The sequence below is a fragment of the Heterodontus francisci genome, chromosome 4, assembly GCF_036365525.1.
Source record: "Heterodontus francisci isolate sHetFra1 chromosome 4, sHetFra1.hap1, whole genome shotgun sequence".
NCBI classification, from domain to species: domain Eukaryota; kingdom Metazoa; phylum Chordata; class Chondrichthyes; order Heterodontiformes; family Heterodontidae; genus Heterodontus; species Heterodontus francisci.
The window spans coordinates 112,032,296-112,052,821 of NC_090374.1; the positions used below are offsets into that span (position 1 = coordinate 112,032,296).

The following is a 20,526-nucleotide window of genomic DNA, read 5'->3' on the forward strand; positions in this document are numbered from 1 at the left end:
CTTTGTGTGGGGAGAGCATAATCGTAAACCTGTACCTGTTAAATCAGTGGCCTGAAATAATTTAATAACTAAACCTTTTCGAAAAAGGAAATAAATCCTCAAAAGAATTGGAGGGGACATAATTCTGTCCTTTAACTTATGCAAATTGTGAATGCTCAGAATGCACACTCTTAATTATTGAAAGAGAAGATTGTGGGGAGATGGTGGCATAGTGGTAACATCACCGAACTATTAATCCAGAGGCCCAGACTGATGTCCTGTGGACACAGGTTCAAATTCTACCATGGCAGTGAGTGGACTTTAAATTAATTACTTCAAATAATAAATAAAAATTTGGAATGGAAAGCTAGTCTCAGTAATGGTGCCGTGAAACTGTCATCGATTGTCATAGAAACCCATCTGGTACACTAATGTCCTTTAGGAAAGGAAATCTGGTCTGGCCTACATGTGTCTCCAGACCCACAGCAATGTGGTTGACTCTACTGCCCTCTGAAATGGCCTTGCAAGACACTCAGTTGTAAAAGGGCAATTAGGGATAGACAATAAAGGTCTGCTACCTGACCGGGACCCAACATGTATCGGGTTGGGTAGGTTGCACTTCTGGGTCTGGCATTCGGGCTCGGCTCGGGTCGGGCCCAGCTGGACACATTCAATCATAGGTAAGTGGCTCCACTCTTAATTTAATTTTTGGATTAGAAAGGTGGTTTTGTTACAGTTATTTTAAGTTTGTGCAGATCAGCAACAAAGTGGAAAATGGAAGGTAAGTTAACTGATGATTGGGTCGGGGGTGGGAAAACATGGAAGGACTCGGGCCTGGTCGGGCTCGGGTCGGGTTTTTTTTTTTTGCAGACCCGAGCAGGCCTTTAATAGGCTGGGCATGCCAGCAGTGCGCACATCCCATGAAAGAAAAAAATGATGCTCAAATGTTTGATAGGCCAAGTTCTTGAAATAAAACTTTTAATGAAGGTATTAAAAGGCATGAAACAATGCAGTGAGTAAATATCATGTTATAAAAATTGTAATTTTTAAGATTTCAAAGCTTATTTTGAGTCTTGGAGATTTCAGTTAGTGGGGAAAAATTTGAAATGTTAATATTTTGAGTAATTGTTATATGAAACAGTTAACTGTTTACCTGCGGCTTTCCCATTATAATAATTTCCTGTAAAGCTTTTTATGTTAACAAGCTAAGTATATGAAAGATTTTTAATATCCTAGTTGATTTCCCATGGTTGTTAGTTGCTCCTAGGGAATCAAGACTGTTAGACTGTTTGGCTAATAAAGAACATAAGAAATAGGAGCAGGAATAGGCCATTCAGCCCCTCAAGTCTGCCCTTCCATTCAATAAGATCATGGCTGATCTGTCCCAGGCCTCAACTTTCTTTCGGGCCTGCTCCGCAGAACCCTCGACTTCCCGAGATTTCAAAAATCTATCTACCTCCTCCTTAAATACACTTAGTGACCTAGCCTCCACAACTCTGAGGTAGAGAATTCCAGAGACTCACCACCCTCTGAGAGAAGAAATTCCTTCGCATCTCAGTTTTAAATGTGTAACCCCTTATTCGGCAACTATATCCCCTAGTTCGAGATTCCCTCACCAGTGGAAACATTCTCAATATATTTTTTTTAGTCATCCTTTTGATTTCTAAAATTTTCCCAATCTTCTGGCCTACCGCTAATCTTTATGCAGCGTTTTCTTTCAATTTGCTACTACCCGTAACTTCCTTAGTTACCCACAGTTGGTGCATCCTTCTGCTAGAGTCTTTCTTTCTCAAAGGAATATATCTTTTTCGAGAATTATGAAATGTCTCCTTTAAATGTTTGCCACTGCTTCTCTACCATCTTACCTTTTTACCTATTTTCCCAGTCCACTTTAGCCAACTCTGTCTTCATACCCGTGTAATTGCCTTTAAGTTTAAGACACTAGTTATAGACCCATATTTCTCGCCCTCAAACTGAATGTGAATTCGTAGTGCTATGATTACTCTTGCCTAGAGGATCCTTTACTATGAAGTCTTAAATCCTGTCTCATTATACATTAAAATAGCCGGGTCCCTGGTAGGTTTTAGAACATATTGTGCTAAGAAACTGCCCCAAATACACTCTGTGAACTCATCCTCCATGCTACTTTTGCCAATTTGATTTGTCCAATCGATGTGAAGATTAAAATCACCCATGATTATTGCCGTACCTTTCTTGCAAGCCCCATCACTTGATGTATACTCTGCCCTATTTCGTAGCTACTGTTAGGGGGCCTATAAGCTCTTCCCACCAGTGACTTCTTTCCTTGTTGACTCCTTATCTCCACCCAAACTGTTTCTGCATCGTGATCTTCTGAACCAAGATCGTTTCTCACTAATGTACTGATCTCAACCTTTATTAACAGAGCTACCCCACCTCCTTTTTCTTTCCTCCTGTTCTTCCGAAATGTCAGATACCCTTGAATATTCAGGGCTCAGCCTTGGTCACCTTGCAACCATGTCTCTGTAATGGCTATCGTATCATATACTCATTTATTTCTATTTGTGCTATCAATTCATCCATCTTGTTACGGATGCTGTGAGCATTCGGATAAAGAGCCTTTAATTCTGTGTTCTTATCATTTTTCCCTACTTTGACCTTATTTGCTGGTGCATTCTTATGGTTGTATGCTCCTTCCCATTCTGTCACACTCTGGTTCTCATAACCCATATCATTACCTTGCATTGTTTTCATGTCATTTCTCCTATACTTTCCAAATTTCCCCTCACGTGAACCCACCCCCCGCACACCACTATTTAGTTTTAAACCCTCCCTACCGTCCTAGTTGGGACACTGGTCCCAGTGCAATTCAGGTGAAGGCTGTAGCAATGGTACCGCTCCCTGTTATCCCAGTACTGGTGCCAGTGCCTTATGAATTAAAACCCATTTCTCCCACATGAATCTTGGAACTACGCATTCAACACTCTGATCTTATTTACCCTATGTCCAATTTGCTTGTGGCTCAGGTGGTAATCCAGAGATTATTACTTTTTTAGTTCTGCTTTTTAATTTAGCCCCTAGTTGCTCCTACTCCCTCAGCACAACCTCTTATTTAGTCCTACCTTTGTTGTTGGTACCCACGTAGACCACGACAACTGGATCCTGCCCTCCCACTATAAGTTCCTCTCCAGCCCCGAGGAGATGTCCTTAACCCTGGCACAGGGCAGGCAACACAGCCTTCGGGACTCTCTCTGCAGAGAACCATATCTATCCCCCTAACTATACTGTCCCCTTTTTAACTCCTCCCCCTCCCCACCACATGAATGGCCTTCTACACCACAGTGCTGATGACCACACCTGGATCAGTCTGCTCATTCTGCCTGCAGTCCCTGCTCTCATCCACACAAGTTGCAAGAATATCGACCTGTTGTTACGACCGACCGTCCCTGTCAGAGCCCCCAATCAAAATATACGATTCTGATTGTGGTGGGACCAACGCACTGTTAATTCAATCCCGTCGCTCCACAGATTGGCTGACATATCATTTAAACTTTCCAAATTAAAGAAAGACCCAGCCAAATTGTACCATCTATTAACCCCTGAATGAAGCTAACCAAACCAGGTCTCTTTAAATCAACAAATTAACTCGTTAATTAGAAGAACTAAATTCTTGAACACTGTGAAGATATAAACAACATTTAAAATAGAAAAAATTAGAGTCCTTGCAAATTTACAGTCCAATGTTGCTTGAATTCCTCACAGAATGTTGCTTGAATTCCTCACAGAATGTTGCTTTCCTTCTCCAGCGAATTTCAATTAATGACTTGCAAACACTTCCAACAGAATCAATCTGACATTAGAGTTTTTTAGGGATAAAAGATTGTCACAGTCCAACTTCCCTTCCTTCAATTTAAATTACCAGAGATCTCTGTTTTGGCTTGACTTTTTTTAGAATTTTGAGAGATAATTAAACAGACTAAGATCCTCTTCCTTCAGTTTAAATGGTTGAGAACTCTTTCCAGGTGTGGTCATCATCGCTGTGTCCTCTGTGTCTGTGTGGTCTGTTAGAACAAACTGTCTTCAACTAAAAGCCAGTTCAATACTGAATTGTAACAAATGTATCGCGTGAGACTCACTTCCAGTAGCTGTATCTATGGTAATGAGAATGCACCCTTTGAATCACAATCTCCAAATGGCTATTTCTAAGGCAACAAAAATGCACCTTCCTATAACTCCTGAGGCTTGCTGGTTCTTAAAGCAATACTGATCCCTTGCAAGCCTTAAAGACAAACTGCATATTCCGAAAAAAAACTACAGGACCATGACACTGTTGACAATTGCAAGAGCTGAGGCTCCTCTACTGCTACCTTCTGGATCCCCATACCTACCTCTCTTGCAATCACATAGTCCTGTCCCTGACCACAGACCAAATCAAAAGTACCGAGCTTAAGAGGTGTGACAGAGGCCTCCTGGAACAAAGTGTCCAGGTAACTTGCCCCCTTCTTGATGCATCGTAGTGTCCAAAGCTCGGACTCCAGCTCATCAACTCTTGAGCTGAAGTTCCTCAAGCTGCAGCCACTTAATGCAGATGTGGTTTCTGTGAACACGTGTCCACCAGCTCCCACGTGCTACAGCTGCAAGACATCACCTGCCATGTCATCTTTACTGTGTTTTATTTAAAAAATTAGATTTATTGCTGAGAATAGAGACATGTTATCAAAGCTTTTTGTCTTGCACTCATCAGGCCAATCTGAAAGAATACCAATGTAATAGAAAACACCAACTTTATGAGAAGAGAGTTGATTGGTTGCCAAGTGAACTCTGATTGGTAGACGCGTTGCCATGGAGAGTGCACCAGTTTACGGTGACTGACAGTTAACTGCCAAGCTTTGTTTGAAATTTAAACCAGGCAGCTTGACTCTGGTCAAGGCATTGCTCTGAGGAATGAACCAGCGAATGGCTGTCACTTATTTTGTTTAGTTGAAACAGGCCCTGTGTATTAATATAAGTAGCTTCCAGCACGTGCAAATGCGCCGCACTGCGAGCCCTACTGACAATCTTAAATTGGTTGTCAGCGTAATTCTTAGCACACTGGATTATTTAGCAAATGTTGTCCAATTGCACAATCACATCTAATGTTGGACACTGTATTTTGAGTTTTGCAAGCACGGGCTGGTTGTGTACGGTCTGTACCTTGCCCGTTGGGAACAGCGGAAGGGATATGTTGTTTGATACAATCTGCCAGTCTTTGGGACGTACAGCTTATATACCTAGTATCACACTGGCAGTGAAATTCATATATCACATTACTCATTTGTGTGATAGGCAGGAAGTCTTTTAGGCTTGACGGTAGCATCCTGTTAGTAGTGAACACCGCACGTGTTGCTCCAGCACAGTAAAAGGTCAGAACAGCACCTCTTCCCTCACCGCACCAAATTCCCAAGCGCTTGCACTCAGTCACGAGCTGCTACCTTGGTGCCTTCTACTCACCACCTTCTTCTTCTTTGGCCTCTTTGTCTCGGGAGACAATGGGTAAGCGCCTGGAGGTGGTCAGTGGTTTGTGGAGCAGCTATTGGAGTGGCTATAAAGGCCAATTCTAGAGTGACAGACTCTTCCACAGGTGCTGCAGATAAAATAGGTTGTCAGGGTTGTTACGCAGTTGGCTCTCCCCTTACGCTTCTGTCTTTTTTCCTGCCAACTGCTAAGTCTTATCGACTCGCCACGCTTTAGCCCCGCCGTTATGGCTGCCCGCCAGCTCTGGTGATCACTGGCAACTGACTCCCACGACTTGTGAGCAATGTCACAGGACTTCATGTCGCGTTTGCAGACGTCTTTAAAGCGGAGACATGGACGGCCGATGGGTCTGATACCAGTGACGAGCTCGCTGTACAATGTGTCCTTGGGGATCCTGCCATCTTCCATGCGGCTCACATGGCCAAGCCATCACAAGCGCCGCTGGCTCAGTAGTGTGTATAAGCTGGGGGTGTTGGCTGCCTCGAGGACTTCTGTGTTGGAGATACGGTCCTGCCACCTGATGCCTAAGATTCTCCAGAGGCAGCGAAGATGGAATGAATTGAGACGTTGCTTTTGGCTGACATATGTTGTCCAGGCCTCGCTGCCGTAGAGCAAGGTATTGAGGACACAGGCTTGATGCACTCGGACTTTTGTGTTCCGTGTCAGTGCACCATTTTCCCACACTCTCTTGGCCAGTCTGGACATAGCAGTGGAAGCCTTTCCCATGCACTTGTTGATTTCTGCATCGAGAGGTTACTGGTGATAGTTGAGCCTAGGTAGGTGAACTCTTGAACCACTTCCAGAGCGTCGTCGCCGATATTGATGGATGGAGCATTTCTGATGTCCTGTCCCATGATGTTCGTTTTCTTGAGGCTGATGGTTAGGCCAAATTCTTCTGTGTGAGATGTTAATGCAGTATCGTCAGCAAAGAGGAGTTCCCTGATGAGGACTTTCCGTACTTTGGTCTTCGCTCTTAGACGGGCAAGGTTGAACAACCTGCCACCTGATCTTGTGTGGAGGAAAATCCCTTCTTCTGAAGACTTGAACACATGTGAGAGCAGCAGGGAGAAGATGATCCCAAACAGTGTAGGCGTGAGAACACAGCCCTGTTTCAAGCCACTCAGGATAGAAAATGGGTCTGATGAAGCGCCGCTATGCTGAATTGTGCCTTTCATATTGTCATGGAATGAGGTGATGATACTTAGTAGCTTTGGTGGACATCCGATCTTTTCTAGTAGTCTGAAGAGACCACGTCTGCTGACGAGGTCAAAGGCTTTGGTGAGATCAATGAAAGCAACGCAGAGGGGCATCTGTTGTTCTCAGCATTTCTCCTGTAGCTGACGAAGGGAGAACAGCATATCAATGGTGGATCTCTCTGCTCAAAAGCCACACTGTGCCTCAGGGTAGACGTGCTCGGCCAGCTTCTGGAGCCTGTTTAAAGCGACTCGAGCGAAGACTTTCCCCACTATGCTGAGCAGGGAGATTCCATGGTAGTTGTTGCAGCCACTGCGGTCACCTTTGTTTTTATAGAGGGTGATGATATTGGCATCGCGCATGTCCTGTGGTACTACTCCCTCGTCCCAGCACAGGCAAAGCAATTCGTAGAGTGCTGAGAGTATAGCAGGCTTAGCACTCTTGATTATTTCAGGGGTAATGCCATCCTTCCCAGGGGCTTTTCTGCTGGCTACTCATCTTCACCATCATATCCCATCTTTTTCGAGGAAATGACTGCCATGCCATCTGGTGGGCAAAGTTGTGAACCAGATTAGAATTCATTATCTGTACAACCTTTTGGTCTACATATTCTGGTTCAGACATGAGAATTACAGGAATGAAGGAATACACTCAAACGTCTGGATTAATTATCCAACTTTATATCAAAACCTTCAATACAAACCTATATTCTACTATGGATGGCCACTGGGCACGAACAAATTGTTTGAAGTATGAAGCAAGTGAAATACCTGCAATCACCCGAGAGTGGTCAACTTCACATTGATTGTAGTTCTCTCGTGACTGACCAAGTCATTCCTTCCCTACGCTTGCAACACTGAAGTTTCTTTTATACTTGAATTCTAGGGAGGGACAAGATGGTATACTGAAAGTGGCTATTTATAACAGTGGATTTAATATTTGTTTTAGGCCAAAATACCCTATCACATTCTGAGCCCGTTGTTTGCAAAAGCCCGCCCTGGCAGTGTCCATCTTGTATAAACTTCCTTCAGTTAATTTCCATCAGTTCGGGGTGGTCGTGGGGAGGTAGGGATGATTCCTTACTCTCTGATTTTCACCTGGACTTGGCTGTATTGACATTCTTCTAAACAAGTTTGTGTCTTATCTGAAGTGGTTAATCCAATTTGCTAGTTGTCTGGGAAAATGTGATTACTACAGTTCAGCATGTTTTAACAGAAACCAGTGGTTTTCCCATTGCATGTCCTCAGCTCTCAAACCATGATGGTAGTTTTGTCAAGCTTCAGCATGAGGTTAATTTTTATTGAAGTCTTTCATGTCTTAGACCAACATATCCCATGTTCTTCAAGGAAATGACTGCAGCACCACCTGGTGGGCAAAGTTAAGAATCACAATAGCATTTCATAAATTAGATAAGATGAATTGGTTGGCCTGGACTTTGCTGTCTACTGTGAAGTTACGGCACTGACTTCCAAGAGAGCAGTCCATAAGATCTAGTGATCTCTATGGCAATACATTTCACCTTCCCCAATGTTAACTTGATTCTGACACCAACTATAAGCAACTTCCAGCATCTAGCAACAGTGATATCATCAAACAGGCTAAGGAGCCAATCACATTGAAGAATTCTCAGACAGCAAACCAGGAAGTAAAAAGCACTGATTATCTGTCACTTTTTAATCACATTACAAGCAGTAATATAAAATTGGGACATTTGTATAGAGTTAATATATATACTGAAATATAAAATATACTAAAATATAAAATATACTAAACCCTGTCACCAGGTTTCATGGAGACACCCAAGATCATGTCGTTGGCACCAGCTGGACCTCATCGTCATAAGGCGAGCCTCTATAAACCGTGTCCAAATCACACGCAGATTCCACAGTGCGGACTGCGACACCGACCAGTCCCTGGTGTGTAGCAAAGTTAGACTCAAACCAAAGAAGCTACATCAGTCCAAGCAGAAGGGCCACCCGCGCATCAACACTAACAGAATTTCTTATCCACAGCTGTTAGATATGTTTCTGAATTCACTTGAAAAAGCCCTTCAAAACACTCCTGCAGGGGATGCAGAGACGAAGTGGGGCCACATCAGAGAAGCCATCTATGACTCAGCAACGACCACCTTTGGCAAACGTGAGAGGCAGAATGCAGACTGGTTTCAATCTCGCTTTGAACAGCTGGAACCTGTCATAGCCACTAAGCGCACTGCACTGTTGAACTACAAGAAAGCCCCCAGCGAGTTAACATCCGTAGCACTTAAAGTAGCCAGAAGCTCTGCACAAAGAACAGCCAGGTGCTGTGAAAATGACTACTGGCAACACCTATGCAGTTGTATTCAGCTGGCTTCCAACACCGGAAACATCAGAGGAATGTATGATGGCATTAAGCGAGCTTTTGGGCCAACCATCAAGACGATCGCCCTCCTCAAGTCTAAATCAGGGGAAATGATCACTGACCAACGCAAGCAAATGGACTGCTGGGTGGAGCACGACCTAGAACTGTACTCCAGGGAAAATGTCACTGATACCGCCCTCAATGCAGCCCAGTCTCTGCCAGTCATGGATGAGCTGGACGAACAGCCAACTAAATCGAAACTCAGTGATGCCATTGATTCTGTAGCCAGTGGAAAAGCCTTTGGAAAGGACGGTATTACCCCGAAATAATCAAGAGTGCCAAGCCTGATATACTCTCAGCACTCCATGAACTGCTTTGCCTGTGCTGGGATGAGGGAGTAGTACCACAGGATATGCGCGATGCCAATATCATCACCCTCTATAAGATCAAGGGTGACCGCGGTGGCTGCAACAACTTTCGTGGAATCTCCCTGCTCAGCACAGTGGGGAAAGTCTTCGCTCGAGTTATTTTGAACAGACTTCGGAAGCTGGCTGAGCGTGTCTACCCTGAGGCACAGTGTGGCTTTCGAGCAAAGAGATCCACCATTGACATGCTGTTCTCCATTCACCAGCTACGGAAGAAATGCCACAAACAACAGATGCCCCTCTACATTGCTTTCATAGATCTCACCAAAGCCTTTGACCTCGCCAGCAGACGTGGTCTCTTCAGACTACTAGCAAAGATCAGATGTCCACCAAAGCTACTAAGTATCATCACCTCATTCCATGACAATATGAAAGGCACAATTCAGCATAGCGGCACCTCATCAGACCCCTTTCCTATCCTCAGTGGCGTGAAACAGGGCTGTGTTCTCGCACCCACACTTTTTGGGATCTTCTCCCTGCTGCTCTCACATGCGTTCAAGTCTTCAGAAGAAGGAATTTTCCTCCACACATGATCAGATGGCAGGTTGTTCAACCTTGCCTGTTTTAGAGCGAAGACCAAAGTACGGAAAGTCCTCATCGGGGAAGTCCTCTTTGCTAATGATGCTGCATTAACATCTCACACAGAAGAGTGTCTGCAGAGTCTCATCGACAGGATTGCGGCTGCCTGCAACGAATTTGGCCTAACTATCGGCCTCAAGAAAACGAACATCATGGGACAGGACGTCAGATGATTCATCCATCAATATCAGCGACCACGCTCTGGAAGTGGTCCAAGAATTCACCTACCTAGGCTTATGGGCGGCACAGTGGCGCAGTGGTTAGCACCGCAGCCTCACAGCTCCAGTGACCCGGGTTCAATTCTGGATACTGCCTGTGTGGAGTTTGCAAGTTCTCCCTGTGTTTGCGTGGGTTTCCTCCGGGTGCTCCGGTTTCCTCCCACATGCCAAAGACTTGCAGGTTGTTAGGTAAATTGGCCATTAGCAATTGCCCCTAGTATAGGTACGTGGTAGGGAAATATAGGGACAGGTGGGGATGTGGTAGGAATATGGGATTAGTGTAGGATTAGTATAAATGGGTGGTTGATGGTCGGCACAGACTCGGTGGGCCGAAGGGCCTGTTTCAGTGCTGTATCTCTAAACTAAACTAAACTAACTATCACCAGTAACCTGTCTCTCGCTGCAGAAATCAACAAGCGCATGGGAAAGGCGTCCGCTGCCATGTCCACACTGGCCAAGAGGGTGTGGGAAAATGGCGCACCAAAATGACCGAAATTATTTGCATCTTAAAGTAAATTTCAAGAAGTGAGTAAATAATATTACTCGAATTAGATCTATGAGGATCTGTATTTTCCAATATCAATGAAGTATGTAAACTTACAGAAATCAGGAAAATGATGTCACTTTTAGACTGCAGGAGGACCATGGTAAGCATCAGGTCCTGGGCTACCTGTTAGCAATGCCATACAAATTCATAAATGTATTTTGACTAGAAAAAAATAGTTATGTACAGTATAGGATGTTCACAGATTTGATAACTGATCTCTCTCAAAATAGTTGTTCAACCAACCACTGGTAGGGATGCTACATTGGAATTGTTGACTTTAGCACTCCTTTGTTCGGGAAGAGCAAATTACCCAGTCTTTTCAGTTCTGATTGTATCCTGAAACTGTTGGTAGTGCTTATTTGTGGATAGGATCAGGCTTATATGTGTTAACTCCTGTAGTGAAGTAGCCTGGCTAACATCCTAACATCAAGAATGGCCAATTGGGCGAATTATCAAAAGCTACCTCACACCTGTACAAGTTTCCAGCAGAGAGTTGATACTTTTGAAGAGAGGAGGAGGAGGAGGGGGAAATAACTGCGGGGTAGGAAGACATAGTGGCAAAAACACCCATGTGCATGGAGAGAAACAACTAGATGATTGCACTGAAAGGAATTGTTGGGTTTTTGAAGCTCATGTTGGTAAGTTGGGAACAGTATTTCTGTCACTGTATTCACAGATGAGCTCACTGGAAATGCATCTATGAACTGTAACTTACAACCTGCGTAACATTAGAACAAAGAACAGTACAGCACAGGAACAGGCCATTCGGCCCTCCAAGCCTGCGCCGATCTTGATGCCTGCCTAAACTAACAACTTCTGCACTTCCAGGGCCCATATCCCTCTATTCCTTTCCTATTCATGTATTTGTCAAGATGTCTCTTAAACGTCGCTATCGTATCTGCTTCCACCACCTCCCCTGGCAGCAAGTTCCAGGCACTCACCACCCTCTGTGTAAAAAAACTTGCCTCGCACATCCCCTCTAAACTTTGCCCCTCGCACCTTAAACCTATGTCCCCTAGTAACTGACTCTTCCACCCTGGGAAAAAGCTTCTGACTATCCACTCTGTCCATGCCGCTCATAACTTTGTAAACCTCTATCATGTCGCCCTTCCACCTCCGTCGCTCCAGTGAAAACAATCCGAGTTTTTCCAACCTCTCCTCATAGCTAATGCCCTCCAGACCAGGCAACATCCTGGTAAACCTCCTCTGTACCCTCTCCAAAGCCTCCACGTCCTACTGGTAGTGTGGCGACCAGAATTGCACGCAATATTCTAAGTGTGGCCTAACTAAGGTTCTGTACAGCTGCAACATGACTTGCCAATTTTTATACTCTATGCCCTGACCCATGATGGCAAGCATGCCGTATGCCTTCTTGACTACCTTATCCACCTGCGTTGCCACTTTCAGTGACCTGTGGACCTGTACGCCTAGATCTCTCTGCCTGTCAATACTCCTCAGGGTTCTGCCATTTACTGTATACCTCCCACCTGCATTAGACCTTCCAAAATGCATTACCTCACATTTGTCTGGATTAAACTCCATCTGCCATTTCTCCGCCCAAGTCTCCAACTGATCTATATCCTGCTGTATCCTCTGACAATCCTCATCATTATCCGCAACTCCACCAACCTTTGTGTCGTCCGCAAACTTATTAATCAGACCAGCTACATTTTCCTCCAAATCATTTATGTATACTACAAACAGAAAAGGTCCCAGCACTGATCCCTGCGGAACACCACTAGTCACATTCCTCCATTCAGAAAAGCACTCATCCACTGATACCCTCTGTCTTCTATGACCGAGCCAGTTCTGTATCCATCTTGCCAGCTCACCTCTGATCCCGTGTGACTTCACCTTTTGTACCAGTCTGCCATGCGGGACCTTGTCGAAGGCTTTACTGAAGTCCATATAGATAACATCCACTGCCCTTCCTTCATCAATCATCTTCGTCACTTCCTCAAAAAACTCAATCAAATTAGTGAGACACGACCTCCCCTTCACAAAACCATGCTGTCTCTCGCTAATAAGTTCGTTTGTTTCCAAATGGGAGTAAATTCTGTCCCGAATAATCCTGTCTAATAGTTTCTCTACCACTGACGTAAGGCTCACCGGCCTATACTTTGCTGGATTGTCCTTGCCACCCTTCTTAAACATTCTCCAGGCTATTCTCCAGTCCTCTGGGACCTCACCTGTAGCCAATGAGGATGCAAAGATTTCTGTCAAAGCCCCAGCAATTTCTTCCCTTGCCTCCCTCAGTATTCTGGGGTAGATCCCATCAGGCCCTGGGGACTTATCTACCTTAATGCTTTGCAAGACACCCAACACCTCCTCCTTTTTGATAATGAGATGACTGAGACTATCTACACTCCCTTCCCTAGGCTCATCATCCACCAAGTCCTTCTCTTTGGTGAATACTGATGCAAAGTACTCATTTAGCATCTCGCCCATTTCCTCTAGCTCCACACATAGATTCCCATCTCTGTCCTTGAGTGGGCCAACCCTTTCTCTGGTTACCCTCTTGCTCTTTATATATGTATAAAAAGCCTTGGGATTTTCCTTAATCCTGTTTGCCAATGACTTTTCATGACCCCTTTTAGCCCTCCTAACTCCTTGCTTAAGTTCCTTCCTACTGTCTTTATATTCCTCAAGTGCTTCGTCTGTTCCTAACCTTCCAGCCCTTACAAATGCTTCCTTTTTCTTTTTGACTAGGCTCACAATATCCCGTGTTATCCAAGCTTCCCGAAACTTGCCAAACTTGTCTTTCTTCCTCACAGGAACATGCTGGTCCTGGATTCTAATCAGCTGACGTTTGAAAGACTCCCATGTAGCATGTAGTTAAATTTAGCAATGTTTCCGAAGTGTTTCCATCTCATCTGAAATGGGATTATTTATTTTATTTTATTTAGAGATACAGCACTGAAACAGGCCCTTCGCCCCACCGAGTCTGTGCCGACCAACAACCACCCATTTATACTAACCCTACAGTAATCCCATATTTCCTACCACTTACCTACACTAGGGGCAATTTACAATGGCCAATTTACCTATCACCTGCAAGTCTTTGGCGGTGGGAGGAAACCGGAGCACCCGGCAAAAACCCACGCAGACACAGGGAGAACTTGCAAACTCCACACAGGCAGTACCCAGAATTGAACCTGGGTCCCTGGAGCTGTGAGGCTGCGGTGCTAACCACTGCGCCACTGTGCTGCCCTTTTATCAGAACAGGCTTCCTTTTGAAAAACTGGCATGCTGATTATTTTGGTAATTCAATCCTTGTCGTTCACTGGATCAGTTATTCCTTAACGAATGTAATGCTTGTTAGTTTATAACTTTAAAAGAAGTTAGACTTTGGTCATCATTGTATTATAGTGTTGAATCAGGATTAATTATTGTTCATTGTACTTTGGAATATCAATGTTTAGTGAAGATTTTATCTTTTCCTCTGAGATTCTTGTTATAGAAGGGTGTGATGTAATTTCTAAATGTTTACGAGTGACTGATATGAGTAAACTCTTGTATTTCTATCTAATATTGTGGGCAGGGAGTCTAAAATCGCAGGGGGTTCAAGAGATTGGAGAGGGAGATTGTGGAATGGGGACTGGGGATCTGAGATGGAAACTGGGGTCTTGGAGCAGGTGATGGGGGAAAGACATAGAGAGAATGATTTCTCTTTCTCCTCTGTTTCCCCTCTTTGCTGCCCTCATATAGACTCTTTGGAGCGCTTGGAACTTCACACTGTGCTGCTGTGAAACTAAAATAAACATTCTCAGCTACAGGAGGTCCAACCTTTTCAAAGTAAATACAATAATATTTATGGAATCAACGTGATCTGATGTCAAGTGGTTAGATGAGGTGGTCAGATCATCATGTGATCAAACCTCCAGGACTGCCTCCAACCAGAGTTGGCAACCCTACTCCACCAGAACTCAAGGTAGTGATGAGCTACTACCAGCCCTACCCACCCCTAGCACCTTAAACATTAGAAGCTGTAGCAGTGGGAGAGGGTCGCAGATAGGGGTCTGCAGGGCATTAATTTCCCCCCACACCCAATTTGGTTGGGCTCTCACAGGCACTGTGACTCCCTATCCTGGGATCTGGCACATTGGCAGCCACCTTGCCCTGTGCAGGCTGCCAATGTACCAGATCCCAGGATTGGGATGTTCCTCAATGGAAAAGGACCGTGGATGGCAGTGAACTAGGAAACCCAACAAACAAAATGAACCAAAATCACATCTTGCTGGCAGGCTACGGAATTGGGTATGGTCCCAGGTAAGGGTGGAAGAAAAGAAAGAATGCTGCAGGATATGCAGTCAATCCTACAATATTTGGCTCATCCAATTTACTGTACATACAATGATTATTTTGAAAATAAATACATGCAAATAAAGGACATCAGATGCCAGTCCCTTAAGTGTCTGTAATTCATAGGTCTCACTGTTCTCTGATTTCCAGCGTATTCTGTTTTTATCTTCATGGTCAATTAATTTTGAATTATGGCTTATACCTTGGGCTCACCAGACATTAGAATGAGGATGTCCAAACGAATTTCATTAAGCTTTCTTATAGCTGGCAGAGAGAGGAGTATTTAATTCCATTAGCTTAGACTGGATTCAAACCAAGTTTCCGAGGCAAGAGGACAGTGTTGTAATCCAGTCTGCAACCTAGGCCGGGGTTTTTCAGCAGAGATAGCATCCTGAGACCGAAAGCGCGGGGCAGGCCTGCTTCGGCGGGACCCAGGACCACATTCCCTTTCAGGCCGATGGATGCCACAAAGAGCTGCTGCCTCAATCAGAGGGCTGGCATCTCAGCAGGGCGAGCCATTATTTGGACTGCATCTCGAGGATGAAGGCACATCAATGGTCTTGAAGATGGATAAGTGGGGTTGGGTGAAGCTGGGGCCTGACTGACAGGCCCTGGGGATTTTGGGGTGGGGTGGGGTTTCAGTGGACAGGTGGCGACATTGCCATGGAAGATGTCCATTTCCGCTGGGGGTGCACCTCCGTGGGCCAGAGTGTCCCCCTAGAGCCCGCTAATAGGTTGCCAGATTTCACTGGACAGTCTCCCCATGTAGCGGTGGGCACCCCCCGGCCGCTGGCAAAATGACTGCAGAGGCAGGAAGTGGCCCTTAATTGGCCAAGAGTGGCTCAGTTGTGCTTGGGCGATCTATGTCTGCCATCTCTCCCGCTGCTGGCAAAATGGCATGGTGAGAAGACATTGGTCATGCCACCTGGCACCTTCCTGAACTATTTTGCCAGCCTTCCTCCCTCCCAGACTGTTCTCAACGGGCTGGTAAAGTTCAGCCCCTGGTCTCTGTAGAAATATCCATTCATTTCACTTTACAACACATTTGTTTTTCCACATAAGAATATCAGATTGTATATTTAATAATGCTGTGATTCTGCTCAGAAAAGCTTAAGGTCAATCAAGTTCAAATTTGTAAAGGTCATATCATTTCTGCGAATAACATGTTTTTTATTTCCCCAGATCAGTCCTTAACAAAATCCATTATAGAAAAAATATTGCTGAATGGAAATGAAGTGAATTCTGAGGTAACAACTACTTTTGTTTCGCATAAGGATAACTCCATACCGTTTTGCAGTGGGTAGAGTTTAAGTTGACTACTTGTACAACATCATCACAATTGCAGGATGATGCCATCTTGCTCTGCATATCAAACCAAGCATGGTGTGCTTGACAGGCACACATTAGAATGTTCTAACACTGCACTATGGAGTAATGGGGTATTGTCTGACCCTGTAGCACCTATGCTCAATCATGTCATCATGATTGATATGGTATTAAGCTCGGAAGATTCCAGTTTTAAAAACTATCAATTTGTTTCGTAAAATGGCTGTGAGACACAAAAGGTTGCTTGGAGGTTGGGGTAAAATACATTTAGTTACAAAATGCTTCCTGGCCGAACCATCTTCAGTAATATTAAAAGTCTTGCATCTAGGGCTGGATTTTACCAGCTTGCTAGGGACGGGGTGGGTGCGGCATAAAAATACAAGGGTGGGGGGTGCGCAATGGAGTGCCCATCGTCATCCCAACACCATGGAATCTTACCACGGACAGGGAAGGTTGAAGCTAGTCTGTCGCCCAGAGGCCAATTGAGGCCCTTAAGTGGTCAATTAAGGGCCTCTTTCCGCCGCCGCTGGTATTTTACCAGTAGCCGGGGGTGGAGGTGTTCTCTGCCAGGTGGGGAGGCCATCCAGTCAAAGCTGGTGGCTACCCTCCAGGTTCAGGGTGGGGGGTGGTGAGGGAGGTACCCACCTGACCAGGCACCCTGTGGCGCACAGAGGGCCCTCCCCCCCCCTCCCCCCTAGAGGCAAGGGCCGCCCTCACAGGAAGAGCCCCCATGCCCTCAGGATCTCCGGGTGACACTGCTGACACCTCTGGCCGGCAGTTCTTGGAGGCGGGCTCCCATTTTTTAAAGGGATGGGAGCCCTGGTGCCAGGCAGTTATTTGCCTGAGCACCGATAAATGTGGCAGGGGATTCGCCTGAGTGGCTGAGGCAGGGCTGGCCCAACTTTCCAGTCTGGTGTCAGGACCCCCCACTGCAGGCACAAAATTTAACTCCCTAGTGTGCATATCCTGTTTGTCTCGCTTCTCTGTAATTCTTACATAATTAATTTGCCACAAATTGGTCATGCATTGTCATTATGTTTGGGTGTAAACAGTTAAACTTGGGGATTCTGTTTATTGTGGTTATACAGGTTTCTTAGTTTCACATCCCTTGAAGTTCGTTGCCACTATAATGCCACAGTGCCACTTGCTTCCCCTTGCATTCCTGTTTCCACTCTCGGATCTATCGGTGGTCCTCCATGGTTCTCTTTTCACTGTCCCAATTCCCAGTGCTCCCATGGAATCTGCCACCTTCACCAACCTAGGGGCTGCTGTCTAAGTCAGTTATTAAACTTTCTTGGTTCAAGGATGCCTTTTCAAATCTACTAGTAATTACGGACCATCTCCCAACTTATCTAAATTATATTGTTACATAATACTCAATATGAAAGTGCTGCTTATAAAGAATGGTTTAATAATGCCTTTAAGAAAACAGATAATTACTTTAAGTAGCAATTTGAGGACAATTTCACTGACATAGACAGTGATGAGACAGACGAGACAAACCTGAGATAAAAGTTTAAGTGTGACTCTCCTAAGATTCTAGTGCATTTTTATAAAATTTCTTCGTGAAATGGTATCGCTGGCAAAGCCAACATTTATTGCCCATCCTTAATTGTCCTCTATAAAGTGATGGTGAGCCGCTTTCTTGAACTGCTGAAGTCCATGTAGATGCATCCACTGTGCTGTTAGGAAGTTCTTGGATTTTGACCCAGTGAAGATGAAGGAACAGAAATATGTTTGCAAGTCAGGGTGGTGTGTGAGTTGGAGGGGAACCTGATGGTGTACCAAAATGCTTGCTGCCCTTGTTCTTCCAGAGGTTGCAGGTTTGGAAGGTGCTGCCGGAAGAGTCTTGGCAAGTTGCTACAGTGTATTTTGTAAATCTGTACATGCCAACTGCACTGCTTTTAATGTGGTTAAAGATTGCCAATCAGGTCACAGATCAAATCTAATACAAACAGCTATTGGCCAGATCAATATTAACAGCAGGTTAATATTCTATTATGGAGTACTCACTGGAACGTGACATTCTTGGGAATGTTTTACAGACCCGCAAAAATCCAGCCCAGTTTCTCAGTGTTATTTAATCATTCAAGGAATTTACATTATTGCAACATAGTGGAAGATTTAAGCAAGACAAACTTACAGCTTTTTCAGAATTACAAGAATCAAACCAATGAGATTAATATAAACCGAAAATACTGGCAATACTCAGGCCAGGCAGCATAATAATGGCACTTGGGGTGGAGGGGACATTAGGAGTGAACAAGGAATGAGCAGGAGCCAAAGCACAATTAGAAATAAACAGTGGGAGAAGTGGAAGTGGTAAATAGAATTAACTGGCAAAAAAGTGACAAGTACCGTTGGGGTGAGAATAGGCTAAGTGCAAAAGTATTTACATAAGGGAAATGGATATTGAGTGCAGTGGGTGACGAGAATCGATGAAAATGTGGCTTTAAGATGAAGGATGCAAGTGAGTGAGAGGATGTGTGGAGGGTCTTATTGGCCTTTGAAGATGACAGCAGTTAGGAAGGCATCTTGCCCTCTGACTTACTGTGAGCAATGTTGTAGGAAATCCATTAGTTTAATCAAAAAATGTACAAATTTCCCATCTTGTTTGAAATTTATTACTGACCAACAGATCTCTTGTGGCTTTGCTCAGATATCTTTAAGAAAAGTTTCTGAATGAAATTAAGGAGCGTAGAATATTTTTAAACCTTTATGAAGTAATTTTCTAAGAATATCTGACAAATGTTTTGAGTGATTTGATTTTTTTATTGGTAGATTTTTTGAATAAGTGGTTTTAAAGATGTTTTCATGAAACATATTTTTATCATAAATTGATCTCTTATTGTGTTTATTGGCAAGTTAAATGATGCACTGTTTGGTATGGAGTGGGTCATAGTATCTAATTGTTATGACATGGTGAAGAAGGGGTCTCAGGCTCCTCCTTTCACCCTTCTCTGGTTTGACCGCAATAGGGTTTATTCTATTAACACAGTGATTTAGCTTAACAACACAGTGAGCACTTGCTCCTGTTACTCTAATATATACTTGAAAATGAACCAGACAGGTTTTCATGAGTTTAAACAAGGACGATGCAAGTTTAGAGTGAGGCTACTCTAAACCGGTTAAAATTACTAAAATATGTGACGCTTCCATGCTCACATTCACACGAGAGACACACACACAGGTAAATAGATTACAGAAGGAAAACTGAGTTGGGAGGTTGAAGTAAAGTCCGTAATAAATGGAATTCAAATACTGAGTCTTGATGTCTTTATTTGAAGTTAAAATTTTGACGTTCTCGCTGGGCCACGTGCACACTTCTGGCTTGCTTCTCTGGTTCTGGAAGGCAGGAGAGGGGCTTTATTCATGTCCTCGGTTGTTGACTGTAAGGATCTGTACTCTTGAGGCTTAGTAGCTGCTGCTGAGTTGTCCCTGGGAATTTGCTGGAGAGAGAGAGAGAGAGAGAGATGCTGTTCTCTTCCTGGGTCTCAGTTAATCTGCTTTCAGAGGCACAATTCACACAAACTCAGTTACACAGGCAGGCATGTCATGTGACCACCTCTGTTTGAAACAGAAGTTTCCGGAAGGTTTTTTTGAATTTCAAGGTTCTCCTCTTAAGCTGTGCAAACATACTTGGTGGGGGGTGGTTTGGCTCTTTCTGGGTCAATGGGTGTCGACGGCTTTTGACGATCAACATTGATGAAACCATTCTAGGAAATTTAATTAGAGAGTACTTCATTGTTCTAGCTAAACTGAGTGAACACCTCTGTCTCCAGTCGGCCTTTGGCTTTTCAGATGCAAATTCATGCGTGGCCATCTTTAACTGCTCTGTCCTTTTTAAAAGCTATTTGTAATAATGTCCAATAAAAGTCTTCAGGCAAAGTTCCATACAAAGAAATTAATATTTCCATTTTGCATGTGGGGTTTCCATCACATAATGCAGAATACGTTTTCTGCTGACAGGCTGAACCTTGGTCTCCTTAAAAATCAAGTCCCGTGATTTTATTTATTTATTTAGAGATAGAGCACTGAAACAGGCCCTTCGGCCCACCGAGTCTGTGCCGACCAACAACCAACCATTTATACTAATCCTACATTAATCCCATATTCCCTACCA

The 20,526-nt window shown here is 44.2% G+C and overlaps 1 protein-coding gene and 1 long non-coding RNA gene across 5 annotated transcripts in view; one reads left to right on the forward strand and one right to left on the reverse strand.

Annotated features, from left to right (window-relative positions):
- LOC137369197 (phosphoserine aminotransferase-like) overlaps window positions 1–20,526 on the forward strand; it is a 226,988-nt gene that overhangs the window by 58,251 nt on the left and 148,211 nt on the right. For 2 of the 4 annotated variants that reach the window (XM_068029999.1, XM_068030000.1), the window contains exon 8: window positions 16,260–16,324. In XM_068029999.1, the coding sequence (XP_067886100.1) occupies window positions 16,260–16,324 (65 nt within the window). Of the gene's footprint in view, window positions 1–15,019; window positions 15,045–16,259; window positions 16,325–18,852; window positions 18,874–20,526 lie in introns of those variants that run through there. The other 2 variants (XM_068030001.1, XM_068030002.1) reach the window with 2 other exon arrangements.
- The window catches only part of LOC137369198 (uncharacterized), a 97,728-nt gene continuing 95,307 nt past the window's right edge, over window positions 18,106–20,526 (reverse strand). The window contains exon 3 of the long non-coding RNA XR_010974893.1: window positions 18,106–19,852. This is a non-coding gene — a long non-coding RNA (uncharacterized lncRNA). The remainder of the gene's footprint in view (window positions 19,853–20,526) is intronic.